The 23,427-nt window shown below is 42.5% G+C and overlaps 1 protein-coding gene across 7 annotated transcripts in view; it reads left to right on the forward strand.

Moving 5' to 3' along the window:
• The window catches only part of AMPH (amphiphysin), a 252,392-nt gene extending 229,549 nt beyond the window's left edge, over window positions 1-22,843 (forward strand). For all 7 annotated transcript variants that reach the window (XM_045494374.1, XM_045494372.1, XM_045494373.1 and 4 more), the window contains 4 exons: window positions 9,937-10,146; window positions 12,247-12,477; window positions 15,325-15,426; window positions 21,548-22,843. In XM_045494374.1, coding sequence (XP_045350330.1) covers window positions 9,937-10,146; window positions 12,247-12,477; window positions 15,325-15,426; window positions 21,548-21,655 — 651 coding nt within the window. In that variant the 3' untranslated portion in view covers window positions 21,656-22,843. The remainder of the gene's footprint in view (window positions 1-9,936; window positions 10,147-12,246; window positions 12,478-15,324; window positions 15,427-21,547) is intronic.
• The last annotated feature ends 584 nt before the right edge of the window (window positions 22,844-23,427 follow it).

The raw sequence follows: 23,427 nt of genomic DNA on the forward strand, positions 1-23,427 counted from the left end.
CAAACGCTTTATGTATCATTCAAAGACAGATCATGCGGCCAGGCAAGGTCAACTGTTCCTTGTGCTGTAAAGGCATTTTCCTTAAACAGCCTCTGAAACTACGTGCAGTATCCACGGAAGCTGTCCTTTGCAGCCTCCTTGGAAACTGGTACTTGCTCACATCCCCATCTCTGAGAGCATGTGGTACGCCGTATTCACCTTTGCTTTGAAAGATAAACCCACTTGTCCTAGGTATGTATGTCATAGACTTTGCAAGTAAATCTCTAATTAAAACTTTATTCTTTGAATACGTATCGTTATTGGATACTCTGCCATGACCTGAAAGGCCAGACCAACCAAAAATTCATTAACTTTGGCATTTCTGCAGAAGATCTTAATTTTTAAAGTACGGAGCTAGGTCTGACAGACGTTGCCATGGCGACCCTGCTTCCAGTGGCTGAGTTGTGCTGAGACCCGGTTGCTGACGGTTGATGATGGGACTGCAGGCAATTCTCAGAGAGTAGATTGAAAAAGATGATTGAGATGAAGGTCAAGGGGAAGAAAACCACTAAACTCCTTTATTAGGAAGGGACGCGCATAGATCTATCAAATGAAGTTTGTAATAATACCAGGTGCCCCGTTGGAAAGGAACACCACTGGGGGTGGTGTCCATGGGAGAACTCACCTCTGCAGTCCTGCTGAAGAAAAATGAAGGCCTGAGCTGTTTTCAATATAGTTTGTGTGGAGAGGAGTACCAGCCACCAGCCTGTGTCTCAGTACAGGAGTCTTTGGGGCTAAAATGATGCTAGTTGCCTCTTAGACTTTTCTTTAAAATGCATCTGGAGGAAAATCCTGTATTTAGACACAAATGTTAGGATCTTCAGACAAGTCAAGGGCTCAGGTTGGATCCATTTTAAGGGATGGGTAGGAAAAGGCAGGGGTGGCCTGTGACCAGCATTTCCTTTATGCTATTTATCTCCCTTTCTGACTTTCTAGAGGGACTCAGGGTTTCATTCCAGCTCCCATGCTGATTAGTGGAAGAATCACAACTAAGACTTGGAACTCCGGCTCTCTCTCCCAGTGGTGCTGGCATTCCATCCCATTTTCTCATCTGTAAAATGGTGACATTGGGTTAGATGAACCCCATGGCCCTTCCAGCTTTGGGATCCTATTCGTCTCTAATGTGAATATAACCGAGAATGTCCAACTGCCGAGTTTCTAAGGGTTCTCAGTTGTAACTCCGTAGTGCAGAGGGTAAAGCCAAAAGACGGTTGACCTTCTCTCCCACCACATACATATCTTTCTAAACAATGCATCTATAGGGCAATCGGCAAAACTAACGTTAGGGAAATTCTACCCAACCAACCATTTCTCGTTATCTTTTTGTCATATAATTAGCTCTCCATTAAGAGGGATTTTATGATATGTTTGCTTAGGTGCCCCATAAATAGTGCATGTATGTGGATAAAGATTTTATTTATAATCTACAAATCTCACTATAAAGAATGGCATTCCAAGACAGTGGGTGAATGCATTAGAGTTTGTGAAAATACACTCACATTCTTCACCAAGCATCACTTGCTTAGTTGTCAGTAGGAAGCAGTGAGTCCATGGGGATGCTCTACATCTCAGGATGACTACAGAACTCTGGAGTGGTGCATTGTCTTCTGGGATTCGGGATGGTGTGACAAGAGACGGAATGTAGACTTAGACAAACTGTGTTGCTCCTGGTTTACTGACAGGGTGAGTTGCTTTACCTCTAAGTATTCGTTGACTTGTGTAGAAAATGGGAATGATACCTAATTGGGATGTTGGGCACATAAATGTGCAATAAATGTGAAAAACCAGGGGTGTAACGCCCAGAAAACTCTAGAATCACAGTAAAGGTCAGTTTCCCCACAGGCTGTGGGATGTGCATACGTTGAACCTGTCAAGCAGAAGTCTGCCTGTGGATCAGAATTCTTACTCTTCACGTTTGGGGTAAATTGGCAAGCCTAGAATTCAGTGACCTTTTGGGCCAAGTGCCTCTTCCAAGAGCAAGTATCCAGAAGATGGCTACTCTCTGATTCTGGTATAAAATGTCCTTTAACCAAATTAACAATATACAGTACATTTCTTACATTCTTTAGTTACCATTTGTGTCACTTACCCCAGGAGTATTTTAATGAAAATGAAATGCATCCCAGGAGCACATAACTGAAAATTAAATGAGACACCTGAAAACATTTAAAAAAAAATCACGAACTTACATCAGCTTCACTATTACCAGGGTTGGGCTTTTTGTTTGTTTGTTTGTTTTCATTTTAATGCCCTTTACACTTAAGTATACAAAGAAAGTCAAAGTATCAGTGGTACCGTATTCTGGAAATATTAGCCAAGACCAGAGGACTTTGCACAAACCGAGGATTAAACAGATCGTTAAAGTATGATAACAAAGCCTGGCATGAATAAGTATGTGATCGTTTCATTCATCCAATCTGGGCAGAAGGCAGTTGGCATCCAGCCCCCCGTGGGGTGGGAGCATCTTTCCGAAGCATCAAGGTCATTCTGGGTCTGCTGCTTCTCTCATAGCAGTTTGTCCTTTGACACATATGGAGGCATTCATGACAGATGCTTTTGTGTAGACACTTGATGCATCCTTCCCCAGCTCCTGTTCTGGAAAGGACATCTCCAGATGGGGAATAAAAGGAGCCAAGAAGATGGTCCTGTGTCTACTGATCAGGCCTAGAGAGATCTCCCCTAATTTTATATAATAAAACAAGTCAACACATTTTTAAAATGGCTGTAGAGAGAGCAACCCGAAAGGAGGAAAACATTGCCTAATGGATACAGAGTTTAAATTATCTTTAGAGAACAAGATAAAATTACCAACATTTTTTGTCAGCAAAATCCAAGATGTCCTTCCTTATGTGAAACAAAAAATGAGAGAGGTGGTGAAAAGGTAACCGCATTGAGATAAAAAGGGAATTGCTTGTGAGGCAGATGATGTAAGAAACAGTTTTAAGGGGAGGAAATGTAATATTAGAATTAAAATTTGCAGAAGTGGTGAAAACCAGAGCCATAATGTAGAGAATGGATTTTGTGATAGGACAGATAGACAGATAGGGGGAGCTCTCCTGACACAAAGAGGGAAATCATAAGCAAAGGTAATAGATGTAGGAGTCAAAGACTGAGGAGAGGATTCACGGATAACTGTTCACCTTAAAGAAAGGAGTAGCTGCTGGGGCGCCTGGGTGGCTCCGTCAGTTGAGTGTCCGACTTTGGTTCAGGTCATGATCTCACCATTTGTGGGTTTGAGCCCCACGTCGGGCTCTGTGCTGACAGCTTAGAGCCTGGAGCCTGTTCCAATTCTGTGGCTCCCTTTCTTGCTACCCCTCCCCCGCTAATGCCTCCCCCAAACATTAAAAGGAAAAAAAAAAGGCAGATGCCACACCAGCCAGCACAACAGAAGAAAACAGGCTGGAGCTGAAAGTTTCCTCAGTTTTCTAGTTGAAGGAATTGCTGCGTGCAGATCACAAGAAATCACCAACAAAAATGCACTATTGATGAGAGACTAACATCTGAATGTATTCTTTCAAACTTTTATTTATTTTTTTTTTAATTTTTTTTTCAACGTTTATTTATTTTTGGGACAGAGAGAGACAGAGCATGAACGGGGGAGGGGCAGAGAGAGAGGGAGACACAGAATCAGAAACAGGCTCCAGGCTCTGAGCCATCAGCCCAGAGCCCGACGAGGGGCTCAAACTCACCGAGCGCGAGATCATGACCTGGCTGAAGTCGGACGCTTAACCGACTGCGCCACCCAGGCACCCCCTCTTTCAAACTTTTAAATTCAGAGCTTGGAAGAAAGTTCTGCAAGCATTTCACATGGGCAGGGATGGGGGGGTGGGGGAGATGTGCTACCAAAGAACAACCAGGCAGGCCTTGGACTTGCCCTTCCCAGCACTAAAGTTCAGGAACTATTATAACAACATGCAGATTTTGAACACAAAAAAATCACATTGTAGCTATTTAACCCCAAGACAGTATAGTTGGTCACATATGGAAGCAGCAGAAAGATATTATCAAATATGTAAGGGCTATAGAGTCACCATAGAATTTCCTGGAAAACATTGTGATAGACTGAAAGATGACTCAGTCAACCTGGACAGACAGAATAAAGCAAATGTAACGTGTGGATTGAAAGTCCCAGGTAGTAGGCACTTGGATGTTCAGTGTATGATTCTTTTTATTTTCTCCATATTGACTGTTACCCTAATAAAGTGCTGGGCAAAAATTCAAAAACAGAACTCAATAAAGACATCATAAATGAATAAAGGGATTATGGTTGAGTATTGAAACTATTTACCTGTGTCGTCTAAGCAATTGCTATAAATATGGTTATAAACAAAGACCTTTCTCAGAGTATTAGTATAATATTTAAAGTAGAAAGCAACTAGTGTTCAACGACAAAACTGTTAAATAAATTGCTAAATAGGAAAAAACAATAGGGACGCCTGGGTGGCTCAGTTGGTGAAGTGTCCAACTTCAGCTTAGGTCATGATCTCAGGGGTCATGAGTTCGAGCCCCACATCGGGCTCTGTGCTTGTGGGTCAGAGCCTGGAGCCTACTTCAGATTCTGTGTCTCCCTCTCTCTCTCTCTCTCTCTCTCTCTCTCTCTCTCTGCCTCTCTCTCTCTCTCTCAAATAATCATTAAAAAGAAAAAGAAAAAACAATAAAGTACAAATTATATAACCATTGATACAATTTTTCTAAGAAACATAATCTGTGTGTTGTAAAACAGACAATAAAGCCCCTCTAAGCACAGAAAATGAGTAAAAATCAATATGTGAAATGTTATTTCTTCTACTGTTTTTAAACCCATGGTATCCATTATTTTTTTTATCAGAGAAATGCCTATTTTCAGTTAAAATAGCCTAGCCAATACGTACGTATGGAATTTCATTCTAGGGTAGTCCTCAGACCTTGCTGGCTTTCCCACCATTGCTCAGAGCTAACATTGCCAAGAAAACAAACAATGAGTAAACAAAATAAATCAATAAATTACACAAGATTGCAAATTATTGTGTAGCCAATCACTACTCTTGTCTGGAATCTGGGTCCCTGTGGACCTGCTTTCCGGGCGCCATCTCCTGGAGGGGTTGGCTGGTTTCCATCATCCTGTTGTGTTTCCCTGCTTTGTGGGATACACACCCCATTGCTGCATTGAATTCATTGCATTCCACTTCCGGAAGCTTTGCTAACAGGTGTTTGGAAGGGCTTTGGCACGAATGCCAGGACCAAAATGCTTTCCATCAAAGAGATTGTTGAGGCAGAAGCTCCAGCAGGAAGATCTGCGTGGTGTGATGAAGTGAGAGCCCTTGCTGGTGCTTGTGGTTTTTGTGATGCATGTGCAAATTGCCACTAGTCAGGATGCCTTTGCTTCAGTGGGCCTATTGGGTACAGTCAACATGTGCCCGAGGGCAGGGAGAACTTTTTTATATCTCTTTGCATGAGCCGTTTCCCACCATAAATCTATTTGGCCAACAGATAGTACAGGTTTTCTTTAATGATTATTTATATTTGAGAGAAAGAGAGACAATGTGATCAGGGGAGGGGCAGAGAGAGGGAGACACAGAATCAGAAACAGGCTCCAGGCTCTGAGCTGTCAGCACAGAGCCCGACGCAGGGCTCGAACCCACAAGCTGTGAGATCATGACCTGAGCTGAAGTCAGACACTTAACTGAGCCACCCAGGTGCCACACAGATAGTACGTTTGGGGCAGAAGTTAAGATAATGGTGTTCCCCTTAACATTTGCGGGGACAAGAAAAATTTAACAACATTGACTGTCATAGTCTTGAAATACTTTCACTAGTTTCAGTCCTCTGGTCTCCCCAATGACATGTCAAAAAACAAACAAACAATAGATAGCAGTCATTAATCATTGTGGTGTTTCCTAGCAGTTGTAACATCTCTAGTAGTAAGTAAGCAGAGTCCAGAAAATGTTTCCCATTTCTGAATCTACAAATAGCTAACAAATTGGAACCCACAAAAATAATAACAAAAAGAGGGATAACTCTGTCACTGAAAATCGCTTTTTCAATCTGTCTCTGATATTATCTGGAGCTCACACCTAGTCTGAGCAAATGGAGTCCTGTTTTCCAGTGAACGTTTATGTTGTTCTGTTATTACAGTCAGTAAATATGTATTGGAGATATTTTGGTAAGAGCAGAAAATGTGGAACAGATTCCAGACATAAAAGGAGGATTGGGCATTCTTGATTTTCAGAGCCAGTTCTGGAGGCAGAAAGGAAGGAAGACAGGTAGCAGACAGTCTTTCTATGTTTCTGAAATAGTCTTAAGGTCTGTAAAATCTAAGTGTTATGTTTAGCTAGAGAAATGGGAATTCATTGCTAATGGACTCAAGAGAAGAATGGGAGCGTGTTAATTTCTGCCCTCTTCCAAGTAGTTCATTTAGAATTGTTTTAATGTCTTATTTATTTATCTGTAGTCAAAGTGTCTGTTTCCTTGGCACTTCGCCTTTACTAACATTTTTAATTTAAATCTTTTGGTGATTTGTGTTGGCCATCATTCTCCCCTCCCCCACCCCCTTTTCGTGTATGTGACAGATCAGGTAAATTGCTGACCGGTGGAAACTGGGGTATTTGCTCCTTTGAGATCAGCAAAACATCCGAGCTGGGGACAGACATTGCCCTTGGCCTCCACCTGCTGGTGGCTGGAATCACAGCAGCCACACTATCAAGGTCTCAATCACATCCAGCCAATGACAGCTGTTTAAATTATTTAGCAAAGGCAAGGTGATAACATACTGCCAGGTATATCTTGCAGCCGTAAGATCTGGTATGATCAACCTGATAGCTCTTTAGAGCACTAGAGATAAATCAGGGACTCCTGATTAACATTCTTTTTGTATGGAGAGAGTTAAGTTATTTTTGACAGCACCATTAAGACTTCACAGAAATATATTCTCTTCTGGACACACATCAGTTCAGTTGAGAGTAAAATCCAATCCCTAGTGGTTTGTGCTTGGCACATATATGGATGGAAGGATCTGGGCATAATCATTGGGAGGGGTAGCCTGTTCACCAACACAGTGGTTGCCTTTTGATCTGTGACTGTGTGTATGTGTGCATGTGTGTGTACCATCTGCATGATACACAGTCCATCTGGTTTGATGCCGTTGAAGAGTAGGGAGATACTGACTCCGTAGGTGTGAGTTTTCAAGCAGATGGAAAGCATAAGTGACTCAGAATTATGATAACACCACATGCTTTCTACATTTGATTCTGAAAGTCCACTGTATGCACACTGTCTTTATATATCGTTTCCGATATGGAAGAAACCTTGCCAGGAAGTCCTTAGGATCCTGGAGACAGTCCGTTGATTTCTTCAACGGCAAAGCTATGAATAATTGTTCATTGTTCTTGGAACGAAGATGCCCTGCAGATTTATGTGCTGATTATCACTCCCCTGACAACAGCAACGATACATGCACACAAAGACGTGTTCACTTAAAACAAGAAATGCAGTTCTCTTAAATTTTTGAACAAACTTTGTATTTAGGGGAATGTGCCGTCATTCACCAGAATCTGAATCCCCACTTCAATAATTGTTCACATATAAATTTGCTGTAAATGAATGTGTTAGCATTCATATAAGCATTACTTTTCTGAACCCAGTACTTTCAAGATGGGGTAGGGAAAAAAAAAAGAAGGAAATGGTACGTCATGGTTTGTGACTACATGTTGGATCACTGCACACTGTGTGGAGAGCCAAATTCCTATAAGGCAGGCAAGTAAATTTCTAAGAATATGAGTAATACTTGGCCATGTAACAAATAGGATAGCTGTTAGCACTGTTTTTCATCCCTAAAGCACAATATTATGTTGTAGACAAATGCATTCTGTGGTGGGTTGGTTTTCTTTCATCTGTTACCTATAAATTTGAGGCAGAAGAAGGGTTCTTTGTTTTGTTTTGTTTTTTAATTTTTTTTTTAACATTTCTTTATTTTTGAGACAGAGAGAGACAGAGCATGAACAGGGGAGGGTCAGAGAGAGGGAGACACAGAATCTGAAACAGGCTCCAGGCTCTGAGCTGTCAGCACAGAGCCCAACGCGGCCCGCGAGATCATGACCTGAGCTGAAGTCGGCCGCTTAACCGACTGAGCCACCCAGGCGCCCCTTGTTTTGTTTTTTAATGTGCTGCCCTGGGGGCACCTGGGTGGCTCAATCAGCTGAGCATCCGACTTCAGGTCAGGTCACGATCTCACGGTCTGTGGGTTCAAGCCCTGCGTGGGGCTCTGTGCTGACAGCTCAGAGCCTGGAGCCTGCTTTGGATTCTGTGTCTCCCTGTCTCTCTGCCCCTCCCCTGCTTGCACTCTCTCTTTCAAAAATGAATAAAATTTAAAAAAAAATTTTAAACTGTGCTGCTCTGATATTAGGTCTGTGGCTCACATTTTCCATCTTCTACTTCTGATGCCTGCTCTGCACTGTCCATTTCCTGTTCTGGGTGTGGCAGTCAATATCATCAACACTAGAACTTTCCTAACCTAACGGGACAAGCTGGGTGGAATTTATTCAGTAGAGAAGAGGAACAGCTAATGCTAATCACAGCAGATCACTTTTTTGAAATATGTGTCTTGGGTGTATTATATAAGATCAATTGAATATTCTTCTTCCTCAGTCTTTTCTGATTTGGACTTTGCAAATCAGGCCTGCCAAACTGATGTTAGAGTCTTAGATGTGTGCTCTATAACCAATCTGTTCAAAAATAAAACTTCTGATTGCATTTTATTTAATTTTTGCAAGTTTTAAATGCTACTTAAAGCTCTTCTTTGACTATGTCCGACCTTAGAAATAAATTTTTTTTAATGTTTATTTATTTTTGAGGGAGAGAGTGTGAGCAGGGAAGGAGCAGAGAGAGAGGGAGACACAGAATCCAAAGCAGGTTCCAGTCTAAACTGTCAGAACAGAGCCCTATGCGGGGCTCGAACTCATGAACCATGAGATCGTGACCTGAGCTGAAGTCAGAAGCTTAACTGACTGAGCCACCCAGCCCTCCCAAAAGAAATTTTTTAACTTCTTTTCTAGTTGACTTCTCATATTAAAGGACCCCAAATTTGATTTGATTTTTGATTACAATGCGTATTTTATAACAATTTTTTCCCCTTCATTCCCAGGAAGTCCCATTGAGAAAACTCCCCAATATATTTTTTTCACGATTGCGATTTAGCTTCTGGGACCTTCCCCACGAAGATTTTAGAGTTTATAGTGAAATGCAGTTTTTCTAAATTCTGACTTTGCATGGTGAGGATGCTTTTCTTAATGTAGCTTTCTTCCCTGATCCGGGTTTTGGGGTCGGTCCCCTTCCATTTTGTGACTCAGATATCTTCTAGGGCTTTGCCACCATCCACTTTCAGGCGACAAAAATAGAAATACCTTGAGAAGGGGACCACCCACCCTTAAAAGCCATGTCTCAGGAATGACATACATCACGTTCATTCAAATTCCATTTGCCATGAAGTGCAAGGGAAGCTGGGGAATGTGGCATCATTGGGGGCTCAGGAAGAAGGGTCGTCATTTTCCATTTTTTTTAAATGAAGTGTAGATGACACAGCATGTTACGTTGGTTTCATGTGTACAGCGTAGTGATTTGACAAGTCTGTGCGTTCTGCTCTGCTCACCATAAGTGTACCCACCATCGGCACCCAACAGTGCCATTACACTCCCATTGGCCGTTGTTCCCTGTGCCGTGCCTTTTGTTCCCGTGGAAGAGAGGTCAGCTCTGATGGACGGAGGGCGGGCCCCACCATGCCTGAATCCTGGGCTTCGGTACGTCACAGAGAACTTCGACATCTGATGAGCCTCAGGAGAGGGGATGGAAGTGGAAGGGCTGAGTCTGACTCTTGTTGAGTCCCATGGAGGTACAGACACAACCTGTCCGGTTCCCGGTTTGCAGGTCGTGCCTGGGACGGATGCTGATGTGACTGTTGCAACCTTGGTTTCGGCTGCTGAGGAGGCCCCGGTGGAGGAGGCAGAGATGGAGAAGGCAGCTCTTCCCACTGGGGAAGGAGCAGGTGTAGAGGAGGCCCGGACCGACGCGGATACCGCACAGGCCGTGGATGGTGACAGATCTCAACCCGAAGAGTCCGAAGTAGCAGCACCTCAGGTGAGTGTCCCAGTGAAATGGAGGCTCCGGGCAGGTGGTGCCAGTTGAAATACTGTTTCCCTGGGAGTGCTGATCTCCCCTTTGGGTGCAGAATAGGTCTGTGGCCATTGTGTGGTGCCCCACGTCACAAAATAGAATTTTATCTACGTTAATATATGATATATATCATCATATAACTTCATATATGTTTAAAATTTTAAATTCATTTTATATGTGTTGTTTATATTTTTGTTGTTATCTATATATTTATATATGTATATATATAAGCTTCTCAGAAAGAACGGTCCTGGCATTCTCTCGATGTCAGCATTGTGAGATTCACGCAGGCCCCCCTGGTGACGGAGAAAAAGAAGGAAGCATAGACCATGAAAAAGTGAGGTGGAAGGAGGAGGGAGAGTATGTGACAGAATAATGGGGCTGTGGCATGGATTACGTGAGAAAATGGCTGTACAGTGAGCGCTTAGCCCGGTGGCAGGCACCCAGTGAGAACCCAACATTAGTAGTTAAATCATATTCATTCTTAGTAGTATGTAGGGATTATTTTTATTATTAGAGTGCCCCCAAATTCACCATTAGGCTCCTTTCACCAACCCCCGCCCCTCATTTGCACATTCAAAAGGACAAAAGACAGCAGGTCGTTAAATACATACATGAACTTGCCCGATTGGCCTCAGGTCTTGGCTTCTTCAGAGAAGTGTTCAAAGTCAACAAATCCATATTTCATAATGGGGGCGGGGCGGGGCGGGGGGGGGAAGGTCTTCTAAACCCCACGTTTGGTTCTTCTAGATTCCAGGAGGTAACAGTGAAAAGGGCTCTCAGTGTTCTGCTTTCCTTTGTCCTGATGAGTTTACTCAGGAGAAATCTGTCCCGAATCTTCTCCAGGGTTACTCAAAGCTTGAAACCAAGTGATCCCTTTGATCCCGCTAGAAAAACAGCGGGGAGTACTGGTATCTGGAGAAATGCCTCAAAATACGTTCCATTTGTTCACCAGGTTTTCTTGTCACAGTGCCAGAAGTGTGTTTGTATTCCATGGTTACACTTGTTGAAAGAGTGTATTCTTTTCTCCAAATAATAACTGGGCTATTTCTCCCAAAATAACGGGAGCGCCCACTGATATCGGAGGGAATGTAGAACTTGACCGGAAAGGCAGTAAACATCTCCAAGACTTCCATTATGCTAGTCAAATTCCTCTTCTTGCTCATCTTTGTTGCAGAATACAAGGGGGGTCTTGATCCTCTGGTGCTTTACCCCCGGAGAGTAGAGTCCTCGGAGTGGTGGTGGTGGGGGCGGGGATTTAGCGCCCTCCAACTGTAACTGCAGTGTGGGCTCTGACAATAATCAACTAGCAAAGCAGAGGCAGATTTTCTCCAAACTGCAATATGGCTGCAGGCTGTTCAGGAGTCCCGCGGGACCCTGGGAGAAAAGCGATCACAGGAGGTTATATGTCCCCTCCAAACAGTGTTAGGGGGCACCGGGGTGGCTCATTAGCTTCAGCGTCCGGCTCTTGGTTTCAGTTCAGGTCATGATCTCACAGTTCGTGGGTTCGAGCGCCACATCGGGCTCCACGTTGACGGTGCAGAACCCTGCTTGGAATTCTCCCTCTCCTCCTCTCTCTCTGCCCCTCCTCCCTCTCTCAAAATAAATAAATAAACATTAAAAAAAAAAAAAAAAAACGGTGTTAGTATTCAGTGGGAGAGGAGTGGACCATGGCAAAAACGAGGCCATTCCTGGAACCCTATTACATTCTCTTTCAGGATTGTCTCCCCGCCCTGACATGACTCCCCTTCCCTCCCTGCAGTCTCCTACCCACTTCCCAATTTCCACAGAAACCCCACTTCTCAGCAAACTGCCTGACTGCTCAGGGGTCCAGAAATTAATCCTGCCAAGGGTTTCTGTCTCAGGAGAGATAGAAAGGAGGCCATGTCAGGAGGAAGGTCCTGCAAGGTTTGGGCCAGTTTTGGGGAACAGCGGGCACTTTGTTGAAAAGAGGATGTGGGGAAAGTGGGAGCCATGGAGGGTACGCTAGGGATGGAAGCAGTGCACAAGTCTTTTCTTCGCACCCAGCCTCTGCTCAGCACCATCACATTTTTCTTCCCGCAGGAGAAGGTCATCCCTTCAGTCGTCATAGAGCCCGCCTCCAACAATGAAGGGGAAGAACATGAAGCAGCTGAGGTGGCAGAGACCAAGGAGACCCCCATGGCCGCGGCTTCCGCCAGCGAGCCGCCAGAGCTGGCCGCAGAGCCCAGGGCGGGTGAGGACTCCCAGCCCGTGCCTTCCGCTCCAGCCGCAAGCCAGTTGTCTCAGGAAGTGCCTCCCGGCTTCCTCTACAAGGTCTGGTGGCCAGTTGTCCTTCCTCTGCTTTGAGGCCCTTTTGCTGGAAACTTTGATTTTCCGCTGTTTACTTTTGCCTTTTGCAATATGTATTCTTTTTCTGCACTGGAGGGAAGAAAGGTTCAAATCAATGGGATGAAGGTTATGTTCGGAGACACCATCAAATAGCTACTTAGAGGGGCGCCTGGGTGGCTCAGTTGGTTAAGTGTCTGACTTCGGCTCAGGTCACGATCTCGCAGTTCGTGAGTTCCAGCCCCATATCAGGCTCTGTGCTGACAGCTCAGAGCCTGGAGCCTGCTTCTGGTTAAGTGTCTCCCTCTCTCTCTGCCCCTTCCCCACTGACACTCTGTCTCTCCATCTCTTAAAAAGTAAATAAGCATTTAAAATTTTTTGAAAAAAAAAAAAAAAAAAAAGGCTACTTAGAGCTTTCATAAAGGGAAGGGGCCTTACCCAAAACCTGTTTGCGGTAAATACCTGAAAACACTGGCTTAAGCTAAGTGTCAAAGGCAGTTAATCCTCCTTAATAGAATATGGGTGGGAATTTTCAGTTCCATAATATGAATTTACGTTTCAAAACTCAGCTCTTTTTCTTTCACAAATGTTAAATTTAAGTGTGTTTGTGAGGGTGGGAGTGGAGAGGAATAGTCATCTTTTTTCTTTTTTTAAATGTTTATTCTTGAGAGAGAGTGTGCATGCAAGCAGGGGAGGGACAGAGAGAGAGGGAGACAGAGGATCCAAAGTGGGTTCTGTCCTAACAGCACAGATGCGGGGCTCGAACCCATGAGCCATGAGATCATGACCTGAGCCAAAGTTGGACACTTAACCAACTGAGCCACCCAGGTGCCCCTAGTCATCTTTTTTTTCTCTCTCTGCTCATTAGACACCTGTCCCCTTGCTACCTCAGATGGTGGTGGGGCGGGTGGAGTGGATTTATGAATGAATCACGCAGAGGAACAATTAAATGTGTGGTTAGTGAGGGCGGGTGTCCGCTGTGTGGTAAGCAGAGCACAGGAAGTCAAGGAGGGGGACTCCCTGCAAAGCCAGCCTCCCTGGGGCCACCCCCACTCCCCTCACTAACTGCAGCTGCCCGAGGAACATCACTCCTCTCTCTGCGCTTCTCTTTCTCAGCAGCAAAGTGACTTTGAGAATAAGATCCTCATTTCCAGCTCTGACACTTTATCATTCTGTATGCAGAGTACGGCCAATCCCTTAACCTCAGGGGGGTAGGGCTAAGGGGAGGGACATGGGAGAAATACACCCGTCCATGACTGAATAGTTGTTCAAGCTGGTGAGGAGTATGTGGGTCATTATACTCTTCTTTCTACTCTGGTTTTTAAAAATTTTTTTATAATCAAATTTTGAATAAATCTTTCCAAAAAAGGGGAAAGAGAGGGGGTAGGGAGAGAGGACAGGTGTTGTTTAAGGGTATAAACTTCCAATGAGTAGTAGCTAAGCCCTAGAGATCTAATGCACAGCATGGTGAATACAGACAACAATATTGTATTATAATCATCAAACTTGCTCAGAGACTAGATCTTAATTATTCCAACCAGTAGAAAGAAATGGTAATTACACAACATGATAGATGTGCTACAGTGGCATCATATTAGGGTATATAAATGTGTCAAATTAGCATGTTGTACACCTTGAATTTGCATATTACTTGTCAAATATATTTCAACATTTATTTATTTATGATTATATTTCAATTTTTAAATTTTACTTTTTTACTTAAGTAATCTTTACACCCGCTTTGGGGCTCAAACTCATGACCCCAAGCTCAAGAGTCACGTGGTCTTCCGACTGAGCCAGTCAGGCACCCCAAATAGATTTCAGTTTTGGTTTAACGTTTTTATTTATTTTTGAGAGACAGAGAGTGAGCGGGGGAGGGGCAGAGAGAGAGGGAGACACAGAATCCGAAGCAGGTTCCAGGCTCTGGACTGTCAGCACAGAGCCCAACGTGGGGCTCAAACCCACAAACTATGAGGTCATGATCTGAGCTGAAGCCAGACACTTAACCAACTGAGCCACCCAGGTGCCCCTATGTTTCAGTTAAAAAAAATGAAAGAAAAGAAACAGATTGGCATGGTTTAAAAGGTAAGCTAGGGAAGGAAGTTTATACAGGAACTGATCCCTGCGTTTAATTAAATAGTACTTCCCATATAACATGGGAAGTGATGATTTTTCCAATCCTTAATTACATGACAGAAGTGAGGTTAGAGGCACTTCCAACTAGGCATTTTTAGTTCAAGTTTAAAAACGAACAATAATAAAGCATTAGTGATAATAAAATGTAAATCTCCAATAAAAATATGATGAATTGAAATTTAACAAAAGCACTACGTTTCAACTCTTGCAGAAGGTATTGTGTTACTAAATGTACATCCAAACTGCCTCAGTATCAGTCTTCAAGAATTGGATGTTTTAGGTAAACAGGACTTCTTTCTCTGTTTAGAGGTCTTCTCCCTTGAGGTATGTTAGAATCACCGTCTTTTTTTATCCGGGTTGGAGAGGCTTCTACAAGTACCTGCTGCTTATCTGGCTTAGAGACTTCAATGTTACACTTCCTTTCTTTTTAAAATTAGTAAATTCAGGGCGCCTGGGTGACTCAGTCGGTTAAGCGTCCGACTTTGGCTCAGGTCATGAACTCACGGTCTGTGGGTTCAAGCCCCTCATTGGGCTCTGTGCTGACAGCTCGGAGCCTGGAGCCTGCTTGGGATTCTGTGTCTCCCTCTCTCTCTGCCCCTGCCCCGCTCATGCTCTGTCTCTCTCTCTCTCTCTCTCTCTCAAAAATAAATAAATGGTAAAAAAAGTAAAATTAGTAAATTCTTCTAAAATCTTTTGCAGGTGGAAACACTGCACGATTTTGAGGCAGCAAATTCTGATGAACTTACCTTACAAAGGGGTGACGTGGTATTGGTGGTCCCCTCAGATTCAGAAGCTGACCAGGTAAAGAGTGAAATTGAAAGGTCCTACGGGCTATGTTGGTTTTTTTCTGAGGGTCTCTTGGACGCAGTGACTTCCTGAAGACATTTCTATTTCCTGAGGTGCTACAGGGCGCTTAGGGCTTATGGGTATAGGACATGGCTAACGGAAGCTTTTTAGGACACCTCTTTTGGGGATGGTGTTATATTGTTTCTTTTTGATACAAATAGATGACCATTTCTTTTTTTTAAATTTTTTTTTTTCAACGTTTATTTTATTTTTGGGACAGAGAGGGACAGAGCATGAACGGGGGAGGGGCAGAAAGAGAGGGAGACACAGAATCGGAAACAGGCTCCAGGCTCTGAGCCATCAGCCCAGAGCCCGACGCGGGACTCGAACTCACGGACCGCGAGATCGTGACCTGGCTGAAGTCGGACGCTTAACCGACTGCGCCACCCAGGCGCCCCTAGATGACCATTTCTTATTTTGCATCCGCTTTCTAGGGATGTTGTCTCTGAAAAACCAGTGTTTAGGAAATGTGGCCCCTATCCACATGCACTAAAAATCTCCCTCAAAAGTAGTTGCCTCTGGGGATGGGGAGATTGGCCAGGAGAGAACATGGGGGAGCTTTCTAGGGATGGAAATGTTTTCTGTCTGAATAGGGGTGTGGATTACACGTGTGTATGCATTTGTCAGAACTAAACTGTACATTCAAACGATGTTTGCATTACCTAGTATTTATACCTCAATTTTAAAAGACTCGTAAAAAAATCACCTTTGAGCATAGTGTTCTGATGTGAAGGTGCCAAGAATTCCATTTCGTTCTTATTCGTAGGATTTGTGAACCCCTAAATAGCATCCAAAATGTATACATGTGCCTATTGAACATGTTTTTTCTGGAGAGAAGAGCTATAATTTCCATCATCTTCTCAAGGAGGTTTCTGAGCCTTTTACGCCCCAAAATAAGTTGCTACTTTAGAGGTCAAGGCTTCCCAAGCCCCACATTTTGTTCTTTCTCTTGATAATACACTTTCCAAGATAGAACAGGTGCTGGGTCAAAGCCTTGACCATAATAAGATTAAATTAGATATGAATAGTAACAATACAGCTTTAAAAGCTCTAAATATTAAGTGTATATATATATATATATATATACTTCTGAATAACCCTTGGACCACATAAGTCACAGTGTAAATTAGAAAAATATTTCCTAGTGACCATCAATTTCTAAATTTTCAGCCCAAGAGGATAAAAAAGATCAAATTAAGTACAAAGCACAGGGAAGGACAGAAATAATAAAAATAAATTCACAGATGAATGCAATAAAGACACACAATGGAGAAAACTAATAAATCCAAAAGTTAGTTGTTTGAAAGGATCAATAAAATAGTTAAAACCTCAGATACAATCTTCAAGGCAAAAAGTGGCAAAGCATTAATTACCATCAGGCAAAAGTGTCTACATATCTCAAAGTCGTTAAAAAAACCATTATATAAGCTAATTTTTTTTTTGCATTAACCATAAGTTATCTTTTAAAAAGATTAAGAGTAAAAAGCTAATCTTACATCTACCAACATGTTCACCATTTTCTCTGCTCTTTCTGGTTCTTCTAATAGATGAGTTTCCATCCAGTCTCACTTCTTTTCTGCCTGAAAGTTTTCTTTTCTTTTTCTTCTTTTTTTTAATATTCTTTTTCAGTGCACTTTTTCTTTTTCTTTCTTTTCTTAAAAAAAAGATTTTATGGGAGGTGGGAGGGAGGGGAGGGTGGGTGATGGGTATTGAGGAGGGCACCTTTTGGGATGAGCACTGGGTGTTGTATGGAAACCAATTTGACAATAAATTTCATATATTAAAAAAAAAAGATTTTATGTTTAAGTAATCTCTACATCCAACCTGGGGTTTGAACTCACAACCCCAAGTTCAAGAGTCACATGCTCCACAGACTGAGCTAGCCAGGTGCCCCTGCCTGAAAAATTTTCTTCACCAATTCCTACGAGGCTAATCTGTTGGCAATATATACTCTCAGTTTCTGTTTATCTGAAAATGTCTTTCTTTCATCTTCATTTTTAAAGATATTTTCCCAAGAGAAAGAATTTTGAGTTGACTTTTTTCTTTCAACTTTTTAAAGATACTGCTCCGTGTTCTCTGTTTTATTGCTATTTATGACTAGAAATCAGCTGCCATTTGTTTAGTATTGTTTCTGGGTATATATATACTGTGACTTTTTCCCTAACTGCTTTTAAGAATTTCTCTGTATCTTTGGTTTTCATCAGTTCAATGTAATGTGCTTAGGGCTTGTTTGTTTTGTTGTTTTTATTTGTTTTGTAGTTTTCATGCTTGGGATTCACTGAGCTGCTTAGATTTGTAGCCTGATGTTTTCCATTACATTTGGAAGACTTTCAGCTAATATTTCTTAAATTCTTCTCCTGCCTCATTCTCTTTCTCCTCTTTTTTGGAGTCCCTAATTATACATCTGTTGGACTTCTTGATGTCTAAGACTGTCCTTTTTTGTTCAATATGTAATTCTTTCTGGTACTCAGGTTGGATAATTTCTACTGATTTGTCTTCAAGTACAGTGACCTTTTCTTCTGCTACTTTGAGTTTGTTGTTTAGCTTATCCAGTGACTTTTTCATTTCAGATGCTGTACTTAACACAGTTCTATAATGTTGGTGTTGGTTTTGTATTTAGTTGCCATTTCCTTCCTGAGATTTCCCATCTATTCTTTCATTATTGCTATCTTTCAGTGTAAGCACGTGCACATATTTTATAACAGCTGTGTTAACTTCTTACTGCTAATTCCAAAAGCTAGGCCATCTCAGCACACACTTCTATCGATTGCCTTTTATCTTCAGGGGATATTTTCCTTTTTTTTCTCATATCTAGTAATTTTTTCAAGTTTCTTTTTAACATTTATTTATTTTTGAGAGAGAGAGAGACAGAGAGAGATTATGAACAGGGGAGGGGCAGAGAGAAAGGGAGACACAGAATCTGAAGCAGGCTCCAGGCTCTGAGCTGTCAGCACAGAGACTGATGTGAGGCTCAAACTCGAGAACCACAAGATCATAACGTGAGCCAAAGTCAGATACTTAACCAACTGAGCCACCCAGGTGCCCCTCCAGCAATTTTTTTCTTTTTATTGATACTGGACACATTGTAGAGTCTGGATTCTGTTTTCTGTCTCTGAAGCTTGTTTCTTTTTCCTCTAGCAGACATGGAGGTAACTGGAATATTAGCTTGAATTCATGGAAGTTTTTTTATGCTTTGTTAGGGTGGATCTGTTTCAATTTTGCCTTTCTTTGAGGATGAACTCTTAGTCCTGAGACATCTTTTACTTCTGAGAATGGCCCTTCTGAAATTTGAGTAGAAAACCTGAAGGATTCACCAGGCTTCCTAACTTGGTGGGATTTAAACTCTAAACTCTGTCTCCCCTCCATGGGCAGTGCTGAAACTTCTCTTCAGTTTTTCTGCCTCCCTGTGTTGCTTTCTCCTTGGGGGACCCCTTGTATATTCACAACCTGTGGGGGCCACTCAGGATTACAGGGGAATTTCTCTGCATGCTTGGGAACCCGCCTCTGTTGATCTCTTCTTTTCAAGATATTCCCCATAGAAATATAGTTCCTCTGGAAGCCCTCCACTCTTCCTTTGAATGCCCTGCGTCACACAGGCTGAGGCTAATCCTCGGGCGCGGGGGTGGGATGCTGTATCGGCAGAGATCTCACCCAGTGCAATTTCCTACTTTCAAGGGTTAAATATTCTCCATTTTTGGCCTGCTTTTTTGGTCGGTGCCAGTGCCTTCAAATAGTTTTATATATGTCAACCCCATGATTTGTAATAATCCTATCATATAAACTTTTATATTACATATTTTATTATTTCTGTACATAAGTAGTTGCAAATATGTATACATATACATATGTAGATTTGTATAATATATAGTTATTCTAGTGGTTATAATTGTTCTGTGCAGAAGCACCTGTCTGACACAAGCTATTTGGCCGTTACCAAAACTGTAAGTCTCGCCCACCACCATTTTAAGCAGTTAAAATTTAATTTTCCCGATTTGCCTCGGCTCAAGATTGATATTGACTAATATTTTTCACTTCACTATATAAATTGTGTTTCAGAGTATACGTGTTGGCATACATCTTGATGATGAGTTTGTACCAGTCCATAACTTTTGTTCTTTATTGAAACAATTTTAAAATGCGTGACTCTACTTGGCTCCATTAGATTTTTTCATTCATTGTAAATAAAGTCAAATATAGACACTTGTGGGGGGAAATATGGCCTTTTAGATGCTTACTGGAGGTTTAGAAAAAATTTAGTTATCATCTTTTACTTTAAGTATAACTTTGCCCTTCACATATATAACATCATAATTTTCAAGAGGACATTTCCCTTCCTAGCTAGGATATTATCAGGTATTTTATTGAGTCATCTTTTCCTCGGGTTTTTTCTTTCCCCACCTTCGAAAATTGGCCTGTCTAAATGCTTATATTGCTTGTCTATATAGCAGCATCAATTTATAGCCTCAGATTACACCAAGAGGGAATGTATTCAGGCTCTTTATTTAATTTTTGAGACCTCATTTTATCTGATGTACTTGAACTATATTGAGAGTTGCTTCTGATTGAATCTCCCCATCCTTCATCCTAAGTGGGATCTCTTTCGTGCATTGGTTAACATAATCAAGACAAGTCATTGCCCGCTAGTTTTGCACTATAAGGTCTGTAGGTTTCATGCTGCTCCTTCCACTCAGCGTTTTCCAACCGGGATCTGCTGATCTGCCATAGGCCAAGGGCAAACAGCAGCCTTCGTCCTCAGTATCACCTGTCGTCTCCCGAGCTGAATGGCTACACACAGTGGCTCCCTTTACTTTCCTGTGGCTAACTGTCTTCCTGTTCATGATGGTACTCCTACAAGACAGATGTTTGTGAGAAATACTTTATAGAGAACACAGGAATGTTTCCAACAAGCATGTCATGACAACAACCTGCTTTGTGGTTCATATAAACTCGAAAAATGAGATACTGTCACAGCAACAACACACACAATGGCAATATCAGGTTAACACCTATCTAGCGGTTATTTGATAAGCCTTATGTGTGGTGGTTTATTTGGGTCACATGATGTGAGCTGGGGTACAGAGTTCTTCCTTCCAGGCAGGTTCAGGATGAGATACTTGGCCTTCCATGGCTTTGCCAGCACTATATCCTGACCTGGGTCCTTAAGTCATTTCTTCCCTGTGACCCACAGGATAGAGAATGTTCCTGTGCACGACATGTTTGTACATGGTGCTTTTCTCTCTGCACTGGCTATCATTCTTAATCCTTTCCTCTTCCTTAAGAACTCCTGTCGTAATCCAATTAACGTCAATTAACTATATACAAAATTATAATATTTGTATTAACTTTCAGTGAGCTATACTAGATCCAGAAAATAAATAATTTTAAATGTTTATAATTATTATTATTTTTTAAGGTTATATATCTTGAGAGAGAGTGAGCGTGAGTAGGGGACGGTCAGAGAGAGGGAGAGAGAGAGAATCCGATGCAGGCTCTGAGCACTGTCAGTGTGGAGCCAGATGTGGGGCTAGATCTCATGAACTGTGAGATCATGACCTGAGCTGAAATCAAGAGTCCACCCCTTAACCGACTGAGCCACTCAGATGCCCCTTGTTTTTTTTTTGTTGTTGTTGTTTGTTTTTTTGTTTTTTTAACCTAATAACTTATTTGGGACGAGCTTTCCCACTGCTTTCAGACACTGGTTTATGTATAATGTAACATCCTGGTGCAGTATCACAACCCACAAATTATTTTGGGGGTGCCTGGGTGGCTCAGTCTGTAAAGCATCCAACTCTTGATTGTAGCTCAGGTCATGATCTCACAGTTTGTGAGTTCAGGCCCCACATCGGGCTATGCGCTGACAGCCTGTAGCCTGCTTGGGATTCTCTCTCTCTCTCTCTCTCTCTCTCTCTCTCTCTGTCTCTGTCTCTCTGTCTCTCTCTCAGCCCTCCCCATTTGCACTCTCTCTCTCTCAAAATAAAGAAATAAAATAGACATATAAGTTATTTTGTTAATTCTTGGCAGTGCAGATTTTTCCAGTAGTTTGTTAGACCTTGAAAGCCCTGTCTTTGTCTTGCAGGATGCAGGCTGGCTGGTGGGAGTGAAGGAATCAGACTGGCTTCAATATAGAGACCTCGCCACCTACAAAGGCCTCTTTCCAGAGAACTTCACCCGGCGCCTGGATTAGGGCCAAAAATATTGTAGAAAGAGCCTATCGGGTTTTTAAGCCCACGGGGAAAACCCAAAACGTTCACTTTTGCTATTACACTCTTAATGATTTACAGGCTGGTGCCAGACAAAGCTTGGAAAGATATATCAATGGAGCATGTGTGCAAGAAAAAAAAAAAAAAAAGATAAAAGAAAAAAAAAACAAAAAAAACACAAAAGATGTGAGAGAAAAAAGTAAATTACAGATAAGGTCCTCACTGGTTCCCACGTTATCGATTAAGAGGTTTATTTGTGCTTTGTCCAAGCTGTGGAGACTCTTGTACTTGATCCCCTCCCACCAGTGCTGCAGTAGCTTTCTCCAGACCAGAACCTTAATTTCTCTGCGCCAAGTGTATGGTATTGAGCGGCTGTCCTGCAGAAGACGTGATGAGTTATCCTGTAGTTCGAGATTATCTTGTTCCCTTGCACAGGTGTGAGCACGTGCTCGCTCTCTCCCAAGTTTACGGTGTTTAAAAAACTGTTGGCACACTTTTCAGTGTTCTTTCCCACCACCTCTCTCTCTGTATATGTATAAGGACACACAGGTACACATGCTAGTTCCCATCTCTCCCCGATCTATGTGTATGCCCAGCGCAACGCTACATATACATAGTTGCCTTTTGCTTTCTTTCGTTCCATCCGAGCTCTTTGCCTCTCGAGTGTCATTGATACATGCATTGCCCTGGCTCTGTCTGGCATTTACAGTTGTAGTTTTGCCTCCGGGCAAAACCCGCCATCCCATTGCCAAAACAGTCGACAGTATCTGGGTTTTGTAATGTGCATTTTTTCAGGATGCCATGACGAATAGCATGTCAGAGCTGCTGTCCCTTTGGAGAAAGCCGAGCCTCATTGTCTAGGTGTCCAGCTGCAGTGGCTGGAGGTAAGCTAGCTGGGATGAGCAGCTATGTAGTGTTAACTTTTGCCTTTCTAAGATTGGCTGCCTGATGGGGCATAAAAGTCCACCCCCAAAGAACACTATATATATATTAAAAAAAAAAAAAAGCTCCTATATATTTCCAACTCTTTATATTTATGCGACTCATCTTCCCAGATTGTCCCGAAATAAGATAGGTGATGTATGCTGTATCCACAAATCATGTGTAACGACTATGTTTTCAGTGCTGTGTCATTCCGAATAAACCATTGGTAATCTCCAGCAATTACCCTACTTCCTCCGCAGAGTCCTTTGTTTGGGGAAGCTTGTTTCAGTCGGATGCACTGCTTGAAATACTGTATTGTTGGAGTTGTTATTTGTGCGGAAATACGCTTGTTCCTCCGGGTTGTGCTCCATAGCCCGCCTCCCTTCCCCAGAGCCCTCCCTCCCAGTCATTGCTGGTCATTCGGCGTCCCTGCTGCCCAGCAATCACTACAGCACAAATAACAGCTTTGTGGACAGAGGCCCCTCGGAGGCGCCGGCCGTGACCGTCTGTGTGTCACCGAAAATCTGACGACCTTCATCATCAGCAGTTTCCTTTCACGCCAGCCTCATCTTTCGGTCACCTTTCTTTCTGACATGTTCATGTTCATAGGGACGTACAAAGAGATCGCGCGGAATAGAAAAGTCATTTCACTGGGCCATTGTTTATAGAAGAGAGTTCTCAAACAAAAATCCTTCGTTTGATTCACTCTTTTCTGCTGGCGTAATCCTGTATGCAATGTTGGCTGGTCTGGAACAGGCATCATCAGACTTCCGAATCTGGTATGCGTTTCTGATGTGTGGTTTCAGTTCTCCTAGCTCATTCCCTTCACGTT

Source organism: Leopardus geoffroyi, chromosome A2 (genome assembly GCF_018350155.1).
Source record: "Leopardus geoffroyi isolate Oge1 chromosome A2, O.geoffroyi_Oge1_pat1.0, whole genome shotgun sequence".
NCBI classification, from domain to species: domain Eukaryota; kingdom Metazoa; phylum Chordata; class Mammalia; order Carnivora; family Felidae; genus Leopardus; species Leopardus geoffroyi.